The sequence below is a fragment of the Macaca fascicularis genome, chromosome 7 (assembly GCF_037993035.2).
Source record: "Macaca fascicularis isolate 582-1 chromosome 7, T2T-MFA8v1.1".
NCBI classification, from domain to species: Eukaryota; Metazoa; Chordata; class Mammalia; order Primates; family Cercopithecidae; genus Macaca; species Macaca fascicularis.
In genome coordinates, this window is record NC_088381.1 from 126,072,611 (window position 1) to 126,089,150 (window position 16,540).

Below are 16,540 nucleotides of genomic sequence, written 5' to 3' on the forward strand. Positions count from 1 at the left end.
TGAAACTAGCCATTCTTTGAAGTGGGGCAGGAAGTATGACACTTTAAAATAGGGGTTAGCAAAATATTTCAGTAAAGGACCAGATAGTAAATAGCTCAGGCTTGGCTGGGCACAGTGGCTCCTGCCTGGAATCCCAGAACTTTGGGAGGCTAAGGTGGGCGGATCACCTGAGGTCGGGAGTTCGAGACCAACCCGACCAACAAGAAGAAACCTAGTCTCTACTGAAAATACAAAATTAGCTGGCCATGGTAGCACATGCCTGTAATCCCAGCTACTCAGGAGTCTGAGGCAGGAGAATTGCTTGAACTCGGGAGGCCGAGGTTGCGGTGAGCCAAGATCGCACCATTGCACTCCAGCCTGGGCAACAAGAACGAAACTCCATCTCAAAAATAAAATAAAATAAAATAAATAACTCAAGCTTTATGGGCCAATATGATCTCTGTTGCAACTACTCAACTCTATAGTTGGAACACAAAATTAGCCATAGATAATATTTAAATGAGTGAGCATGACTGTGTTCCAGTAAAACTTTATTTGCAAAAACAGGTGGTGGCTGGATTTCATTCTCAGGCCGTATTTGCTGACTCCTGCTTTAAAACTTTTTGTTAGAAAGAATGCATTTTTCCAGATATACTCAGTCTTTAGGACTTGGTAATTCGCCATTTATTGATTTGACTATTCTGTCTGATGATCCAATATAAGTTGTTGTTAAGGACTTACATAATCATATTAGTAACAATATAACATTTGTTTATAACGCAACTTTATAAAATTTATATTGTAAAAGTTTCCTTGTAAAATATAAGGTCAGAAGATTCACAGAAAATTATTATTATGTAACATATTGAACATCCTATTAGGCTTTGAGTTAATGTAGAGCTTGAAGTATTAAAAGAATGAACATAAATACATGGAAGTTAAAGACGGTAGGACAGGGTAGCAAAAGAGTAAGAATGTAGTACTTTTTGCTAGCTATTTTTATATCATTTTAATCTCTTATTTAAGTTATGTTTATTAAATTACTTTTTAAAATATTCTCCTGATTGTTATTGGATCTCAGTCTAAAGAAGAAGATAACTATTTAAAGAAATACAGAGACCAGGCGTGGTAGTTCACACTTGGTTTTTTTTTTTTTTTCCTTGAGACAGAGTTTTTGCTCTTTTCGCCCAGGCTGGAGTGCAATGGCACGATCTCGGCTCACTTCAGCCTCCTTCTGGGTGCAAGTGATTCTCCTGCCTCAACTTCCTGAGTATGTAGGCTTATAGGCACCCACCACCATGACCGGCTAATTTTTGTATTTTTAGCAGAGATGAGTTTCACCGTGTTGGCCGGGCTGGTCTCAAACTCCTGACCTCAGGTGATCCACCCGCCTCCGCCTCCCAAAGTGCTGGGATTATAGGCGTGAGCCACCGTGCCTGGCTGGTAGTTCACACTTGTAACCTCAGCACTTTGGGAGGCGGAGGTGGGAGAATATCTTGAGCCCAAAAATTCAAGACCAGCCTGGGCAGCATAGTTTGAGACCCTGTCTCTACAAAAAAAAAAAAAAGAAATGTTTTTTAATTAGCCAGGCATGGTGGTACACACCTATAGTCCTAGCTCTTTAGGAAGCTGAGGTGGGAGGATCACTTGAGCCCAGGAGTTTGAGGTTACAGTGATCTGTGATTGTACCACTGTACTTCAGCCTGGGCAACAGAGTAAGACCCCAGGATCCAGCCACTGCACTCCAGACTCGGCAACAGAGCGAGACTCCGTCTCAAAAAAAAAAATTTTTTTTGTAGAGATGGAGTCTCGCTCTGTTGCCCAGTTGGTTTCGAACTTCACTCAAGCAGTCCTCCCGCCTTGCCCTCCCAAAGTGTTGGGATTACAGGCATGAGCCACCGCCCCCAGCTCCCCATCTCTATTTTCTTAAAGAAAAAAAGGAAATTCAATCAACATGGAATTGTTGGTTCCAAAAAAATAGGAAAATGCATTGCAAATGAAGGAAGCCAGTATGTCTCACATTCCAAACTCAATTAATTTATGTTTACTAACGTGTTTTTTGTGTTTTGTTTGTGTGTGTGTGTGTGTGTGTGGTTTTTTTTTTGTTTTGTTTTGAGGTGGAGTTTCACTCTTGTTGCCCAGGCTGGAGTGCAATGGTGCAATCTTAGCTCACCACAACCTCTGCCTCCCGGGTTCAAGCAATTCTTCTGCCTCAGCCTCCTGAGTAGCTGGGATTACAGGCATGCATACCACACCCAGCTAATTTTTGTATTTTTAGTAGAGACGAGGTTTCTCCATGTTAGTCAAGCTGGTCTCGAACTCCTGACCTCAGGTGATCCGCCTGCCTTGGCCTCCTAAAATGCTGGGATTACAGGTGTGAGCCACTGTGCCCAGCCTAACATGTTGTTTCTGCCAAAAGGTATAGTTCCATTGAAACCTTCTAATTAGACACAATACTGACCAGTAGTTGGTTGGTAAAGCAAAAGAAGGGTTATTTAAAGTAAAGGACCATTATAAAAAATCATATACTAAACATTTTATTTTAACTTAAATTTTGTGTGTATTTATGTTTTTCCAAGACCTATTCTTTGAGGCTAAGTCTACTTATAGAGTTCTGACTTAAAATTATAATAACCAGTAAATCATAATTTATGATTTCCTGCTTTTTTGTTCTTTTTATAAGTACAGTAAGAGCTTAAAGTTACTAGGAATCAGTCTTGGTACAGAATCCATCTAGTTGGCTGGGCGTGGTGGCTCATGCCTGTAATTCCAGCATTTTGGTAGGCCAAGGCGGGCGGATCACTTAAAGTCAGGAGTTTGACACCAGCCTGGCCAACATGGTGAAACCCCATCTCTACTATTTACAGAATCCATCTAGTTATTTTCTTCTAGACTTTTACAGTTGTCTCACCTATGTTACAAATATTTTTAAAAACTAACTTGTCGTTCCAAAGCTTTCACATTCATGGAAAGAACAACTTGTTTTCTACCTTAATATTTCATTGGTTAAGTAATAATTGTTAAGTTATATAATTTTAATATCAAATCAGCTGACAAAAGATTTGGAAATAGAAGAGTGGATCTTTGTAAGCATGCAGCTTAACTGGTGGAAGAAGTCTGCAGGCATAGTGGCAAGGGCCTGACCAGCTATGCCCGTTCAGCATACTGTAGGCCTCAGTTAGTATACTTTAGTGGTGAAGTGGAAAGAATTAGCTAGTAGATTGAGTCTCATGAAGAGGATTTTGTTTTGAAAAGAATTTTTAAACGCTTTAAAATAGTTATGCATAATATCCCGATTTTATAAAAAATAGAGTTTATACCTGTATGTGCATAGTTAATTTTGTATTGTATTGGTTAGGATTTGGTTTGGCCACAGTTATACAAACCTGAAAATAGTGTCTTCAACAAGTTAGAAGTTTATCTCTCATTTAAAAGAAGTTCAAGGCTGAGCACAGTGGCTCACACCTGTAATCCCAGCACCTTGGGATGCCAGTGCTGTTGGATTGCTTGAACCTGGGATGCAGAGGTTGCGGTGAGCCGAGATTGTGCCATTACACTCCAGCTTGGGCAACAGGGCAAGACCCTATCTCAAAAAATGTGAAATTAAAAGAAAAGAAGTTCAGAGGTAGATCATCCAGGGATGATATTATCGTCTCAGAGACCCAAACATCTTTCCATCTATCATCTTCAGGATGTAGCCCTTGTCCTTGAGGTCCAGGATGGCTGCTGGAGTTGTAGCTACCATGTTTTTGTTTCAAGCAAGTAGTCCTAAGAAGGGAAAGAAGAAAGTGCTTAACTCTTAATTAAAAGTCCAACATAGGCTGGGTGCGGTGGCTCATGCCGATAATCCCAACACTTTGGGGAGGCTGAGGCAGGCAGGTCGCTTGAGGCCAGGAGTTCGAGACCAACCTGGCCAACATGGTGAAACCCCACCTCTACTGAAAATATACAAAAAATTAGCTGGGCGTGGTGGCACAGACCTGTAATCCCAGCTACTTGGGAGGCTGAGACATGAGAATCACTTGAATCTGGGAGGCTGATGCGAGATCACACCATTGCACAGAGCAAGACTCTTTGTCTCAAAAGGGAAAAAAAAAGTCCGACATATTACTTCTGCCTCCATCTCCTTGTCTGGTATTTAACTACATCTAGTTGCAAGAAAGACTGTTTTTTTTTTTTTAAGAGATGAGGTCTCACTATGCTGAGACCAGTTCTTAGGCTGGTCTTGAACTCCTGGCCTCAAGCCATTCCCCTGCACTGCCTCAGCCTCCTGAAATGCTGGGATTATAGGCATGAGCCATTGCATCTGGCCAGAGGCTGGTAAATACAGTGTTTTAACTAGTGGGATGGGTTGGAGGCACAATATATCCAGCTTAAAAATTGAGTTTTATCTTATTTTCAAATCCTACAGATTAACAGGCAGTAGTAAAAGATAATACAGAGAGGTTCCATATACCCTTTCAGTTTCTCCCAATGGTTAAACATCTTATATAACTATAATATGATATCAAAACTAGTAAATTGGCATTGGCATAAAGTATATGTTAGTTCTGTGTTATTTTATCATATGTAGATTTCTACAGTCACTACAACAATGGAGATACAGAACTATTGCCAGACAGAAAGAAAATTACTGCTTGATCTCACTTGTATATGTGGAATCTAAAAAAAAGTGAAACATCTAGAAACAGAGAGTAAAACAGTGGTTGTTAGGAGTTGAGAGGGGAAGGAAATGAGGAGAGGGTCAAAGGACACAAACTTGTAGTTGTGAGTGATGAATAAGCCTAGAGATCTAATGTACAGCATGAGGACTTTAGTTAGTAACACTGTATTCTATACTGAAATTTTGCTAAGAATAGATTTTGGGTGCTCTTACTACTTACGGAAGGTGATGGATAGGTTAGTTTGCTTGAATGTAGTAATTACTTCACTCTGTGTGTGTGTATATATATATCAAAATATGTTGTATACCTTAAATATAATATATATAATTTTTTTAAACATATAGAACTCTTTCATCACCACAAAGATCTTCCTCATGCTACCAAAAAGTAATAGTTATTTTAATTTGAGAATAAATTGGAAAATGGATATTTTACTAAGCAACTGGTGATCCTTGTATTATTTTAAAAAAGAAATGGGGGGGGGTGGTTGCTTATAAATCTCTTGTATCACCAGCTAATCTGCTTGTTGAATCTTATTATTATAGAATACTATTTCTTTTCTTTTCTTAGGTTTGGGGAGTTATAATTGGACACAAAATAAATGTAAATGTATACATAATAATAGTAACAGCTAATAATTTAGGCAGACCCTGTTCTATTAACTTATTGCATCTTCACCTCAACCCCTGAGGCAGGCATTGTTATCCTTTCCATTTACAAATGAGAACAACTTGTATTTTAATAATTATTCTTTGTTAATGTAGTATTGGTACTTAAAAATACTATGTAAATGGAAATCATGGTATATTCTGTGTAATAATATGTGACACCAACAGAAAGCTCTCTTTTTCAAATCCCATTAGAGATTCAGTTGTGGAAATTCTTTTTGAACAAGATAATGAAGAGAAATCAGTTGCCACTTTAATATTGGATTCCCTTATACAGGTATTTTATCTTGTCAAAAAAATTCCCTTTATTATCACAGTCCTTTAAATAAAAATTTTAAATGTTATTTTAGGCAACTAGCAATCCTTGTCACATATTATTTTTTAATATGTGTCAACAACTAATCTGCTTATTGAATTTTATTAATTTTTACAGAATACGGTCCTCTTTTAAAACTTTTTAAACTTTTATTTTAAAATGTTATAGTTCGTGAGTTTTACTTTGGCACTGAGAAATGGCATCTACAGCATTCCAAACCCCAGGATAATGAGTGCCATGGACATGTGCTTATTTATTTATTTATTTATTTAGAGATAGTCTCGCTCTGTCACCCAGGCTGGAGTGCAATGGCGTGATCTTGGCCCACTGCAACTTCCGCCTCCTGGGTTCAAGTGATTCTTCTGCCTCAGCCTCCCAAGTAACTGGGATTACAGGCGCCCACCACCATGCCTGGCTAATTTTTGCATTTTTAGTAGATACAGGGTTTCACCATGTTGGCCAGGCTGGTCTCGAACTCCTGACCTTGTGATCCACCCACCTCTGCCTCCCAAAGTGCTGGGATTACAGGCGTGAGCCACTGTACCTGCCTTTTTTTTTTTTTTTTTTTTTTGACAGAGTTTTGCTCTTGTTGCCCAAGCTGGACTGCAATGGTGTGATCTCGGCTCACTGCAACCTCCACCTCCTGGGTTCAAGCGATTCTCTTGCCTCAGCCTCCCAAGTAGCTGGGATTACAGGCATGTGCCACCATGCCGGCTAATTTAGTGTTTTTGGGTAGAGATGGAGTTTCTCCATTTTGGTCAGGCTGGTCTTGAACTCCTGACCTCAGGTGATCCACCTGTCTCAGCCTCCCAAAGGGCTTGGATTACAGGCATGAGCCACCGTGCCCAGCGACGTGCATTCTTTTAAGAGTCAGGACCAGATTTTTATTTAGTACCTAGTGTGGTTTATGGTTCCTTCCAATTCAGGGTTGTATAGTATTCAATTTTAAATTCCACAGGACATATGGTAATAATATGTCTCTTTTTTTTAATGACTATGTAATTATAGGGCTTCGCATGAAATACCATTGCCTTGGAAGATATGTTTGCCTCTAGGGCTCCATTCATTGAAGGACCTTATCATTGCTAACTCTTAAAGAGAACTGATGTAGAACCATAATTTTTCTAGGAGTATTATCTTCCCACTTAACAACTGGCACTTGAATACACCTTGGAAAAACGAAATTTCCACATACTTCCCTTACCCCAAAAAAGAGAAGTTATTTCTTCTCATGCTCTTTGCCCTACTTAATCATTGCTACCCTGACAGTGAGAACACTCACATATTACTGCCGTATACCCTATGGAATGTAAAATGCTATGCTATTAGACTTTAAAATATTTTAAAATCTTTTAAGTTTGTGTATATATTTGGCAGTATTTTTATGGTGGTTATACTTGCTTTGCTACATGAAAGAAACCTTGCCGTGGCCCTTTTTGTGATACAAATGATCACCTGTTTAATCTGTAGTATTATAATAATAATATGTATAATCATAGTATATATAATATGTATATTTTCTTAAGTTCAGTCAAGCATTATTTGTACAGTTCAGAATAAGTCCTTCTTTTTTTCTTTCTTTTTAATAACAGTGTCCAATAGACACCAGGAAGCAACTAGCAGAGAATTTGGTAGTCATAGGGGGCACTTCTATGTTGCCAGGATTTCTCCACAGATTGCTTGCAGAAATAAGGTATTTGGTAGAAAAACCAAAATATAAAAAAGCCCTTGGCACTAAGACATTTCGAATTCATACTCCACCTGCAAAAGCTAATTGTGTGGCCTGGTTGGGAGGTAAGAATTTCACTTTTAAAATATAGTGATTATATAGTATTTGGTCTCTGAATGACACTATTAATGGATATATTAGAATAAATCATTCAGGGTTCAGAATTGCCCACTTGATAAATACAACTAACATTGACTTTTTCTTTCTTTCTTTATTTTTTTTTTTGAGATGGAGTCTCACTCTGTCACCAGGTTGGAGTGCAGTGGTGCGATCTGGGCTCACTGCAAGCTCTGCCTCCCAGGTTCAAGCAATTCTCCTGCCTCAGCCTCCCGCGTGTCTAGGACTACAGGCGCGCACCACCATGCCCAGCTACTTTTTGTATTTTTGGTAGAGATGGGGTTTCACCATGTTGGCCAGGAGGGTCTTGATCTCTTGACCTCGTGATCCACCCACCTCGGCCTCCCAAAGTGCTGGGATTATAGGCATGAGCCACCACGCCCAGCTGACTTTTTCTTAAATTATATTAATTGTCAGAATTTTATATCTAATTCTCTTGGCATTTGCACTGTGATATTAACTTCCTCATTTAGTTAAAGTCATCCCTCAAAATAGTGAAAGCTATGAATTTATTCCAGTGATGGATGCTACCTTTTTTTTTTTTTTTTGAGACAGAGTTTCATCCTTGTTGCCCGTCCGGCTGGAGTGCAATAATGCGATCTCAGCTCACTGCAACGTCCGCCTCCCAGCCTCAAGCGATCCTCCTGCCTCCACCTCCCTAGTAGCTGGGATTATAGGCACCCGCCACTACGCCCGGCTAATTTTTTTGTATCTTTAGTAGAGACAGGGTTTCTCCATGTTGGTCAGGCTGGTCTCAAACTCGTGACCTCAGGTGATCCGCCCGCCTCGGCCTCCCAAAGTGCTGGGATTACATGTGTGAGCCACCGTGCCCGGCTTACCATTTCTTAAAATGTTTATTTTAATGTCTTGCAAATTTAGTGAGCCACATATGAAAATTGGTCTCTTTATTTTATAACTGTATTTGTGGCTGAGTTCATTAAATGTTTTAAGTAATGATGGTTTCACCGAAATAAGGAAATAACCTAATAAGTACAGTTGACCCTTGAACAACATGGGTTCGAATTATGTGGGTCCATTGATATGCTGTTTTTAGGAAATAATGTTGGAAAAATTTTTGAAGATTTGCAGCAATTGGAAAAAACAGACAAACCACGTAGCCTAGAAATATCAAAAAAATTAAGAAAAAGATATGTCATGAATGTATAAAAAATACATATGTAGATACTGGTCTGTTTATGTGTTAATTGACTATTCATGTTATTGGTAAGACTTCTCAGTCAACAGTAGACTATTGGTAGTTAAGTTTTGGGGGAGGCAAAAATTATACATGGAGTTTTTCAGGTGCTTGTGGGTGCACACCCCTAATCCCTGCATTGTTCAAAGGTCAGCTGTAACTACTTTGAAGGGAAAAACAATAATGAATATGTACATTTATATACGTTCTGATATATGTTTTATGATGCAGAGCTAGAAGGTATCAGGATTGTACATTCAGAGAGAAAAACAAAGTAGTGTGACATTTTAAAATGAATGTTATATAATTTCTTGTAAAATAGGATTTGGTATAAATGTAGTTTTGATCTAGGACAAATTGATTTAGTAATGGAATTGTTTTTAAAAGACTGCCTTGTGGGTCTTAATAAGGTCTTCAGTATAGAATGTTAGGACATTATGATGATGTTTATTGGGTTTTGCAGTACCATTTTATTTATTGATATGTAACCTTAGTTGTGAGAGAGAAAACTCAGAATCTTGTTGATTGTATTTACACAAAGTTGAAAATACCTTCCACTTCACTCTATCTAACTTGCTTTTAAATGCAATAATACTTGTTATCATGTTCACTCTTAACCTGCTAAAGGCCATTTCAATTACTTTAACACGGAGTTATGGCTTACTCTGTTATTCAAAATATAAAATAAAGAATAGCTTGACTGGAATTACTTTGAAGATTGTGGCAATGCATTGCTGAATTTTACCAATCCACTTTTGTCATATAGTGAAGTAGATGTATATGTACATAAAGTTTTCTAGTAAAAGTTTTCATCTTAGCTATAAAAAATATTTTTGTCACACAGGGGCTATTTTTGGAGCATTACAAGATATACTTGGGAGCCGTTCTGTTTCAAAGGAATATTATAATCAGACGGGCCGTATACCTGATTGGTGTTCTCTCAATAACCCACCTTTGGAAATGATGTTTGATGTTGCGAAAACTCAACCACCTCTGATGAAGAGAGCGTTTTCCACTGAGAAATAGAAGTTTGATTAAAAAATCAACCTTGCTTCATATTAAATATTTAACCAATTATAAGCAAATTGTACAAAGTATGTAGGATGTTTTGTTACAGAGGAGTATAGTGGAAGTGAAAGCGTTCTGTGTTTACTCTTTGCATTAATATATAATTCTTTTGACTTTGTTTCTCTTGTGTACTGGTAACATGGTAGCTGGTGCTTACTGAAATCTGTTGTGTTAATATCAATAAAGTATAGTAAAGCAGTTTGATTTTGGAAGTTTGTTATGTGGCTTTTTTTTTTTTTTTTTGAGACAGAGTCTCCCTCTGTTGCCCAGGCTAGAGTGCAGTGGCGCTCTGCTCACTGCAAGCTCCGCCTCCCAGGTTCATGCCATTCTCCTGCCTCAGCCTTCTGAGTATCTGGATTACAGGCACCGGATTACAGGCGCCCGCCACCATGCCCAGCTAATTTTTTGTGTATTTAGTAGAGACAGAGTTTCACCGTGTTAGCCAGGATGGTCTCGATATCCTGACCTCGTGATCCACCCACCTCCGCCTCCCAAAGTGCTGGGATTACAGGCGTGAGCCAGCATACCCAGCCTATGTGGCTTGTTTTTCAAAAAGAAGAGTATTTCTCCACAGTTCACATAACCTGTTCTGGGCTCATTAATTTTATTTCCAGCAGTTACTCCATTTAAAGCATAAATAGTGTTAACAATTACTAGTTATTTCAAATACTAACATGGGTCCATTTAAAAAAATTATTTATTTTGGTGCTTGGGTGTCCATATTATAATAATGTTGTTTTTCCAGAAATATATTTGATCTTTGGACTGAGAATGTTTGGTAACATGGTCAAGCATTTGTTAAGCAAAGTGTGGAAATGTTCACTTTTTAACTTCACCATTTTTTTTATGAGCAATTCTACATTTCTAAGAAAAAAGATACTTCATTTTTATATAAGGTTACAACTGCTTTGTAAAAATGTATTCACAATGCCATTAATCTTTGTGTTTGTGCTTTATATCTTCTCAGGGCAGAGGTTCTTTGAAATATGTACTCAATCATTTAACTTTTTATTTTATTTTTTCATTTGTTTTTAATGAACTACCTCTTGTTGCAATTTTGCTGGCTTCATTCTTTTGGGATACCTGTCTCCTCTAGTCCTACCACTGTTCCATAGCACTCTTTCCCTAAGCACAGTACCCATAATTGGGGCACTTCTAACTTTTACCTTGTCATCATTTCAACAGAGGTTTTATCTTCTTTTCTGGAATATAAGCTCCATTAGAACGAGGCTTGTCTATTTCTTAACTTTGAACCCTCCCAGGAGGATTGCCAGGAATAGATATACTATTAATTGCCAATTGGATGGATTTACTATTTTATTAACATTATCTCTTTTTTCAGTAAACATGAACTTTACATTTATATTGACTTCATCTTTTGTTGAATTTAGATTATTTATGAGAAGTTTTCATCATTGAATGATATCAAAAACAGGATCTGTGACTGAAATATAGCTTTAAAACTGGCTATAAAGTAGCAGACAACTAGTGGCTGAAGTTAAGGAATGTAGCCTTCTGTTATGGTTTGAATTATGCCCCTCAAAAAGATAGGTTGAAGTCCCAACCCCTGTACCTTGTGAACGTGACCTTATTTGGAAAGAGTTGCAGATGTAGTCAAATTAAGACGTGATCATTAGGGTGATGCCCTGATCCAGTAAGACTGGTGTCTTTGTAAGAAGAGGAAGCCAGTTGTGGTGGCCCATCCCTGTAATCCCAGCATTTTGGGAGGCTGAGGCGGGTGGATCACTTGAGGTCAGGAGTTCGAGACCAGCCTGGCCAACATGGTGAAACCCCATGTCTACCACAAATACAAAAATTAGCCAGGTATGGTCATGCATGCCTGTAATCCCAGCTACTCCTGAGGCTGAGGCAGGAGAATTGCTTGAACCCGGGAGGTGGAGGCTGCAGTGAGCCAAGATCACACTGCTGCACCCCAGCCTGGGTGACAGAGTGAGACCTTGTCTCAAAAAACAAACAAAAAAACCTAAGGAAAGGCATGCCTAACATATTCCAGGATTGATAAGGAGGCCAATTTGGCTCGTGTAGAGTGAGCAAGAAGAGAAGCAATAGTAGATGGGGGAGTGGGAGTATATCTTATAAGGATACATCTTACTGAGTCAAACAGCATATCCTTGGAGTGTTTTGAGTGGAAAATTGACAAGATCTGGCTTGTTTAAACCGGATTATTCTGGATGTTGTGTCAAGAATAGAGTTTAAAGAGACAAATTGAAGCAGGAAAATCAGTTAAGAAACCATTGCAGTAATCTCAGTGAGATGATGTTTTCTAAGCCAGGGTGCTAGCTGTAAAGATGAGAACTGCTGGATTCTGGATACATGGAAGGTAGACCAACAGGATTTCTTGAGAGATCTTACGTGGATGTTTCAGTTACCTATTGCTATGTGACAAACTTCTAAAAGTTAATGGCTTAAAACAATATGAATCCTATTTGCTTATGGTGGGGTGGGTCAGAATTCAGGCAAGACTCAGGTGAGCAGTTCTGTTCCATGTAGTATGAGCTGGAGATAGACACCTGGCTGTATTTAATTGGTGTGCTGGGGTGGAAGGTCTAGGACAGTCTTGTTTACAAGTCTCAGTGTCAGTGCTCACTCCATGCCTTCTCTGTCTTCCACATGCTTCTCTCCACGTGGCTGGCTTAGGCTCCCTCAGCATGGTGGTCTCAGGATACTGATTTATTACTTGGCAGCTTGGATCCAAACCCCATTGTGTGAGTTCTCCTCAAGACACTGTTTGCATCATGCTTTCTGTTGTCCTATTAGCCAAAGTTAGTCACATGGCCAAGCTCACAGTCAGTATGGCAGGGGAATATTGAAAGACACTTTCACAATGGGGTTGGAGAGATAGGAATCAATAATGTTTCCAGTATTGTTCATGCATCTAGAAGGATGGTGTTGCCGTTAGTGGGGAAAAAAAGAAAAATTACATGAGAAACAAGTTTTGGGGCAAAGATCAAGAGTTTTTGTACACGTTTAGTATGAGTTATCTACCACACATCCAAATGGATATAGACGTTTGACATTTAAGGGAGAGATCTGGGCTCTCTTAAAAGTTTTGAATCAGCCGGGCACGGTGGCTCATGCCTGTAATCCCAGCACTTTGGGAGGCTGAGGCGGGCAGATTACCCGAGGTCAGGAGTTTGAGACCAGTCTGACCAATATGGTGAAATCCTATCTCTACTAAAAATATAAAAATTAGCCAGGTGTGGTGGGGGATGCCTGTAGTCCCAGCTATTCGGGTGGTTGAGACAGGAGAATTGCTTGAACCCGGGAGGCGGCAGTTGCAGTGAGCCGAGATCATGCCACTGCACTCCATTGCACTCCAGCCTGGGCGACAGAGTGAGACTCCGTCTCAAAAAAAAAAAAAAGTTGTGAATCATCAGCAACTATCTGGTATTTAAAACTGTAAGATCACCAAGTGCATGAGTGTGGATAGAGAAGAGGAACAAGGACTCACCCATCCCTGAGCACTCCCAAGTGAAGAGACAGGAGAGAAAGGAAGTAGCTGGTGAGATAGGGGAGAAAACAAGAGCATTAGTGTCCTGGAAGCCAAAGGGGAGATGTGGATCCAGCATGGAGTGATCAAATTTGTAATAGATTTCTGATAGTCCAAGTAAATTAGGCCTTGCAGTTAATTTGATTTTGTGGAGATGAATGATGACCTTTTCATGTACAGTTTAGTAGACTAGTGGGGTGTGGCGGGAGGGGCAGGAAGTCATGACTAGAGCGGGTTGAGAAGAGCAAGAAGTAGTGCCTGACATCTGGGAACTAATCTAACACAGGTAAGCCTCAATGCTATTACAGATTGATATGATGCTTTCAGCAAACTATGCTTTTCTTCTGTTTTTCACATAACATACCCTTCAGACAAGTTGGTCACTGTGCAACTCAAAACACCAAACATCCCTCTTGCTAAAGGAGTGACTGTTACTTTGTTTCACCTTTATCCCTCCTTTAGTCTGCCATCCTTTTAGATTTCAGATCCTAGAATTGCCCTGGTTTTCTGAGAGCACACAATTCAGAACAAGCCCCTACTTACTTAGACCCTCCCCCAAATTACCCAACAAAAGCCAAGATCCTATAATCACCATCTTACTGAATCACCCCACACTTCTCCCTTATTGCCATGAGTAATAAATTAAACGTATTTGACAACAGGTGTGGGGGTTTTCTGTTTTATTTTAGTTTATTTTTTGGTCTATGGCTGAAGGGCATTGTCAGGGTTAAGAGGTGGGAGGGAGGGGAAACTTGAGCTTAGGCAAAAGGGGATGGGCTTTTGCTACAAAGGGGAACAGAGAAATAGAATGGCAGCCTGTGAGGAAACTAGGTCGAAGTTTTTAAGATAAATAACAGCATGTTTGTGTGTTGAACGGAAAAATCAAGAAAGGAGAAAAATTGATCCTTTAGTGGCGAGCTGGGGGATGACACGTGGAGGGTACAGGATCCAGTGCTTTAGGTAGGATTGGCTTCAGGTATGAAGGAGCATAAACCGTTCACCTCCGTGTTCTGGTGGGTGAGATCCTGGAATGTGTCTGGCTGTGGTGGTTCGAGTGGGCGAGGACGTTCTGATGACTTCACAGTTCTCAGTGCAAAAGGGAGAAGGCGGAAACCTTTCCTCCCTCGCATATCCAATTGCCTATCCAAATTTTCACATCTCAGTTGTTTTGTACGTCTTCAAAGAGCCTTTACTAGAATCTTAATTTCCTAGTATCCATCCCCAAGAAGAATGGAAGAAAACTTGATGTATGCACTGGTGGTATAAATCTCACTACAAAAAGAACTATTTTTCACTATATATTTCTTCAGGGATAGACTCCATATTGAGTGGAGGAAAAAGAAGGACACAGAGAGAGAGAAACAGAGAAGGATAAATTGGTTCTTTTTCTTCCGAGTCCTCAGGTGCCTCCAAATGTTTTTACATCCGGTCTCTTAAATTTTAGAAAAGCAGCCAAAATGTGGCGCTCATAAGTTTGTTAAGATAACAATTAAAACTGCCCTCTACCACCAACTATGCAAGTATGCATAGTAACACAAAAAACTAGTCTTCAACAGTGGGCATTTGGTTTCCTGTGTGTTTTAAAGAGAACACGGGGAGGGGACATGTGATTTCAATTGCACAAGCACAGTTTGTGACCTGTTTCGTTTACAAAAGGAGAACTTTTTACTGGAGAATCTGGTTAATACTGAAAGTGTTTAAACTAATTCGGCTTAAGAACTCTGTAGTTCAGGTACTTTAGAGAAACCATTTAAGTTTCAGAAGAAAAATTTCGAGCCGCGCCCAACGTGGGGCTCGAACCCACGACCCTGGGATTAAGAGTCCCATGCTCTACCGACTGAGCTAGCCGGGCGCCTGTCACGGTGCTTTACATTTCTACCTCTTGAGGAGTATTTTAACTACATGGTTTGCTCCTCCCCGTAGTTTCTTTTGTAAACAAATGTGTAACGTACTGTTAGATCGGCACTTCAGAATTATTTTTTAAGAGTGTTCTAAATATTTAATTGTACTTAGATTTAAGAATGTTTGTATATGTATCCAAAGATCATTGAAAACATGCGAGTCTTTATCATTACAGAGTCATTGAATCTTTTAAACAAAGTGTTTAAAAATATTTACCAACCAGTATGTTTTGTTTACATAAATACATATCAAGGCCATCCAACTTCCATCAAATGGCATACCGGATTCCTACATGTTTGGGCTCCGCATTTAAGAAACAAAGTCCAATCTCTGAGAGGTTAGTTTCCCTGAACAGCCGCGGGGATTAGCTATTTTCTTTAGTATGGTCTGATGAAGGAGAGTTAAATTCAGAAAAGGAGGCTTCGAGTCAATTAACATAAATTCTCTTTCGAGTAATTGTCTGGCAATGAGCGACAGGACGTTTGGAGGGTGCTATTATTCTCCTCAAATGACAGAAGCTGGGAGGAAAGAATTACAGTCTCTAAATCTAATGGTAAAGAATGTGAACTCTAAGAGGCAAAGGGTCAGAAACCCGATTTTAATCAAATTACCATAGGAGATACTGGAATAATGTCATATGGAAATATATATATTCTGAAATGATGGTGAACCTTTCTAGATAAGAAATTCTGGCCGGGCGCGGGACGCCTATAATCCCAGCACTTTGGGAGGCGGAGGCAGGCAGATCACGAGGTCAGGAGTTCAAGACCAGCCTAGCCCCCGCTCCCGTCTCTACTAAAAATACAAAAAATTAGCCGGGAGTGGTGGCCGACACCTGTAATCCCAGCTACTCGGGAGGCTGAGGCGACAGTGCGGGACTCCATCTCAAAAAAAAAAAAATTCTTCTAATTTCTGTGATAATGGAGAGGGGTGTGGTTATACTACTGCTTAGCAGTGCAAGTTAAAGACCAATTTGTAAACCTGAAAATAACAAATAATTCTTACGATAGTATCCCCAAAGCACAGTATTTGGAAGCTAGATACATTGGGCATCACATTTCCTGAGGTATTCAATTTAAAAATAATAAGATACGTCATAAAATAGTATACATTTAGAGTTGCCTTGCTCTGTCGCCCAGGCTGGAGTGCAGTGGTTTGATCTCGGCTCACTACAACCTCCGCCTCCCAGGTTCAAGCGATTATCCTGCCTCAGCCTCCCAAGTAACTGGGATTACAGGAACCCGCCGTCATGCCCGGCTAATTTTTGTAGGGACCGGGATTCACCGTGTTGGCCAGGCTGGTCTTGAACTCCTGATCTCAGGCGATCCACCCGCCTAGGCCTCCCAGTGGGCTGGGATTACAGACATGGGCCACTACGCCTGGCCTTTTTT

General features: G+C 39.8%; 1 protein-coding gene and 1 non-coding gene across 3 annotated transcripts in view; one reads left to right on the forward strand and one right to left on the reverse strand.

Moving 5' to 3' along the window:
* ACTR10 (actin related protein 10) overlaps positions 1 to 9,934 on the forward strand; it is a 36,259-nt gene extending 26,325 nt beyond the window's left edge. Inside the window, exons 11-13 of one of the 2 annotated variants that reach the window (XM_015453830.3) lie at positions 5,507 to 5,588; positions 7,220 to 7,421; positions 9,513 to 9,934. In XM_015453830.3, the coding sequence (XP_015309316.2) occupies positions 5,507 to 5,588; positions 7,220 to 7,421; positions 9,513 to 9,694 (466 nt within the window). In that variant the 3' untranslated portion in view covers positions 9,695 to 9,934. The remainder of the gene's footprint in view (positions 1 to 5,506; positions 5,589 to 7,219; positions 7,422 to 9,512) is intronic. The other variant, XM_073997463.1, reaches the window with a different exon arrangement.
* Positions 9,935 to 15,026: 5,092 nt separating this feature from the next.
* TRNAK-CUU (transfer RNA lysine (anticodon CUU)) lies at positions 15,027 to 15,099 on the reverse strand. Its single transcript has one exon. It is a non-coding gene; the product is annotated as a tRNA-Lys (tRNA).
* Between the last annotated feature and the right edge of the window lie 1,441 nt (positions 15,100 to 16,540).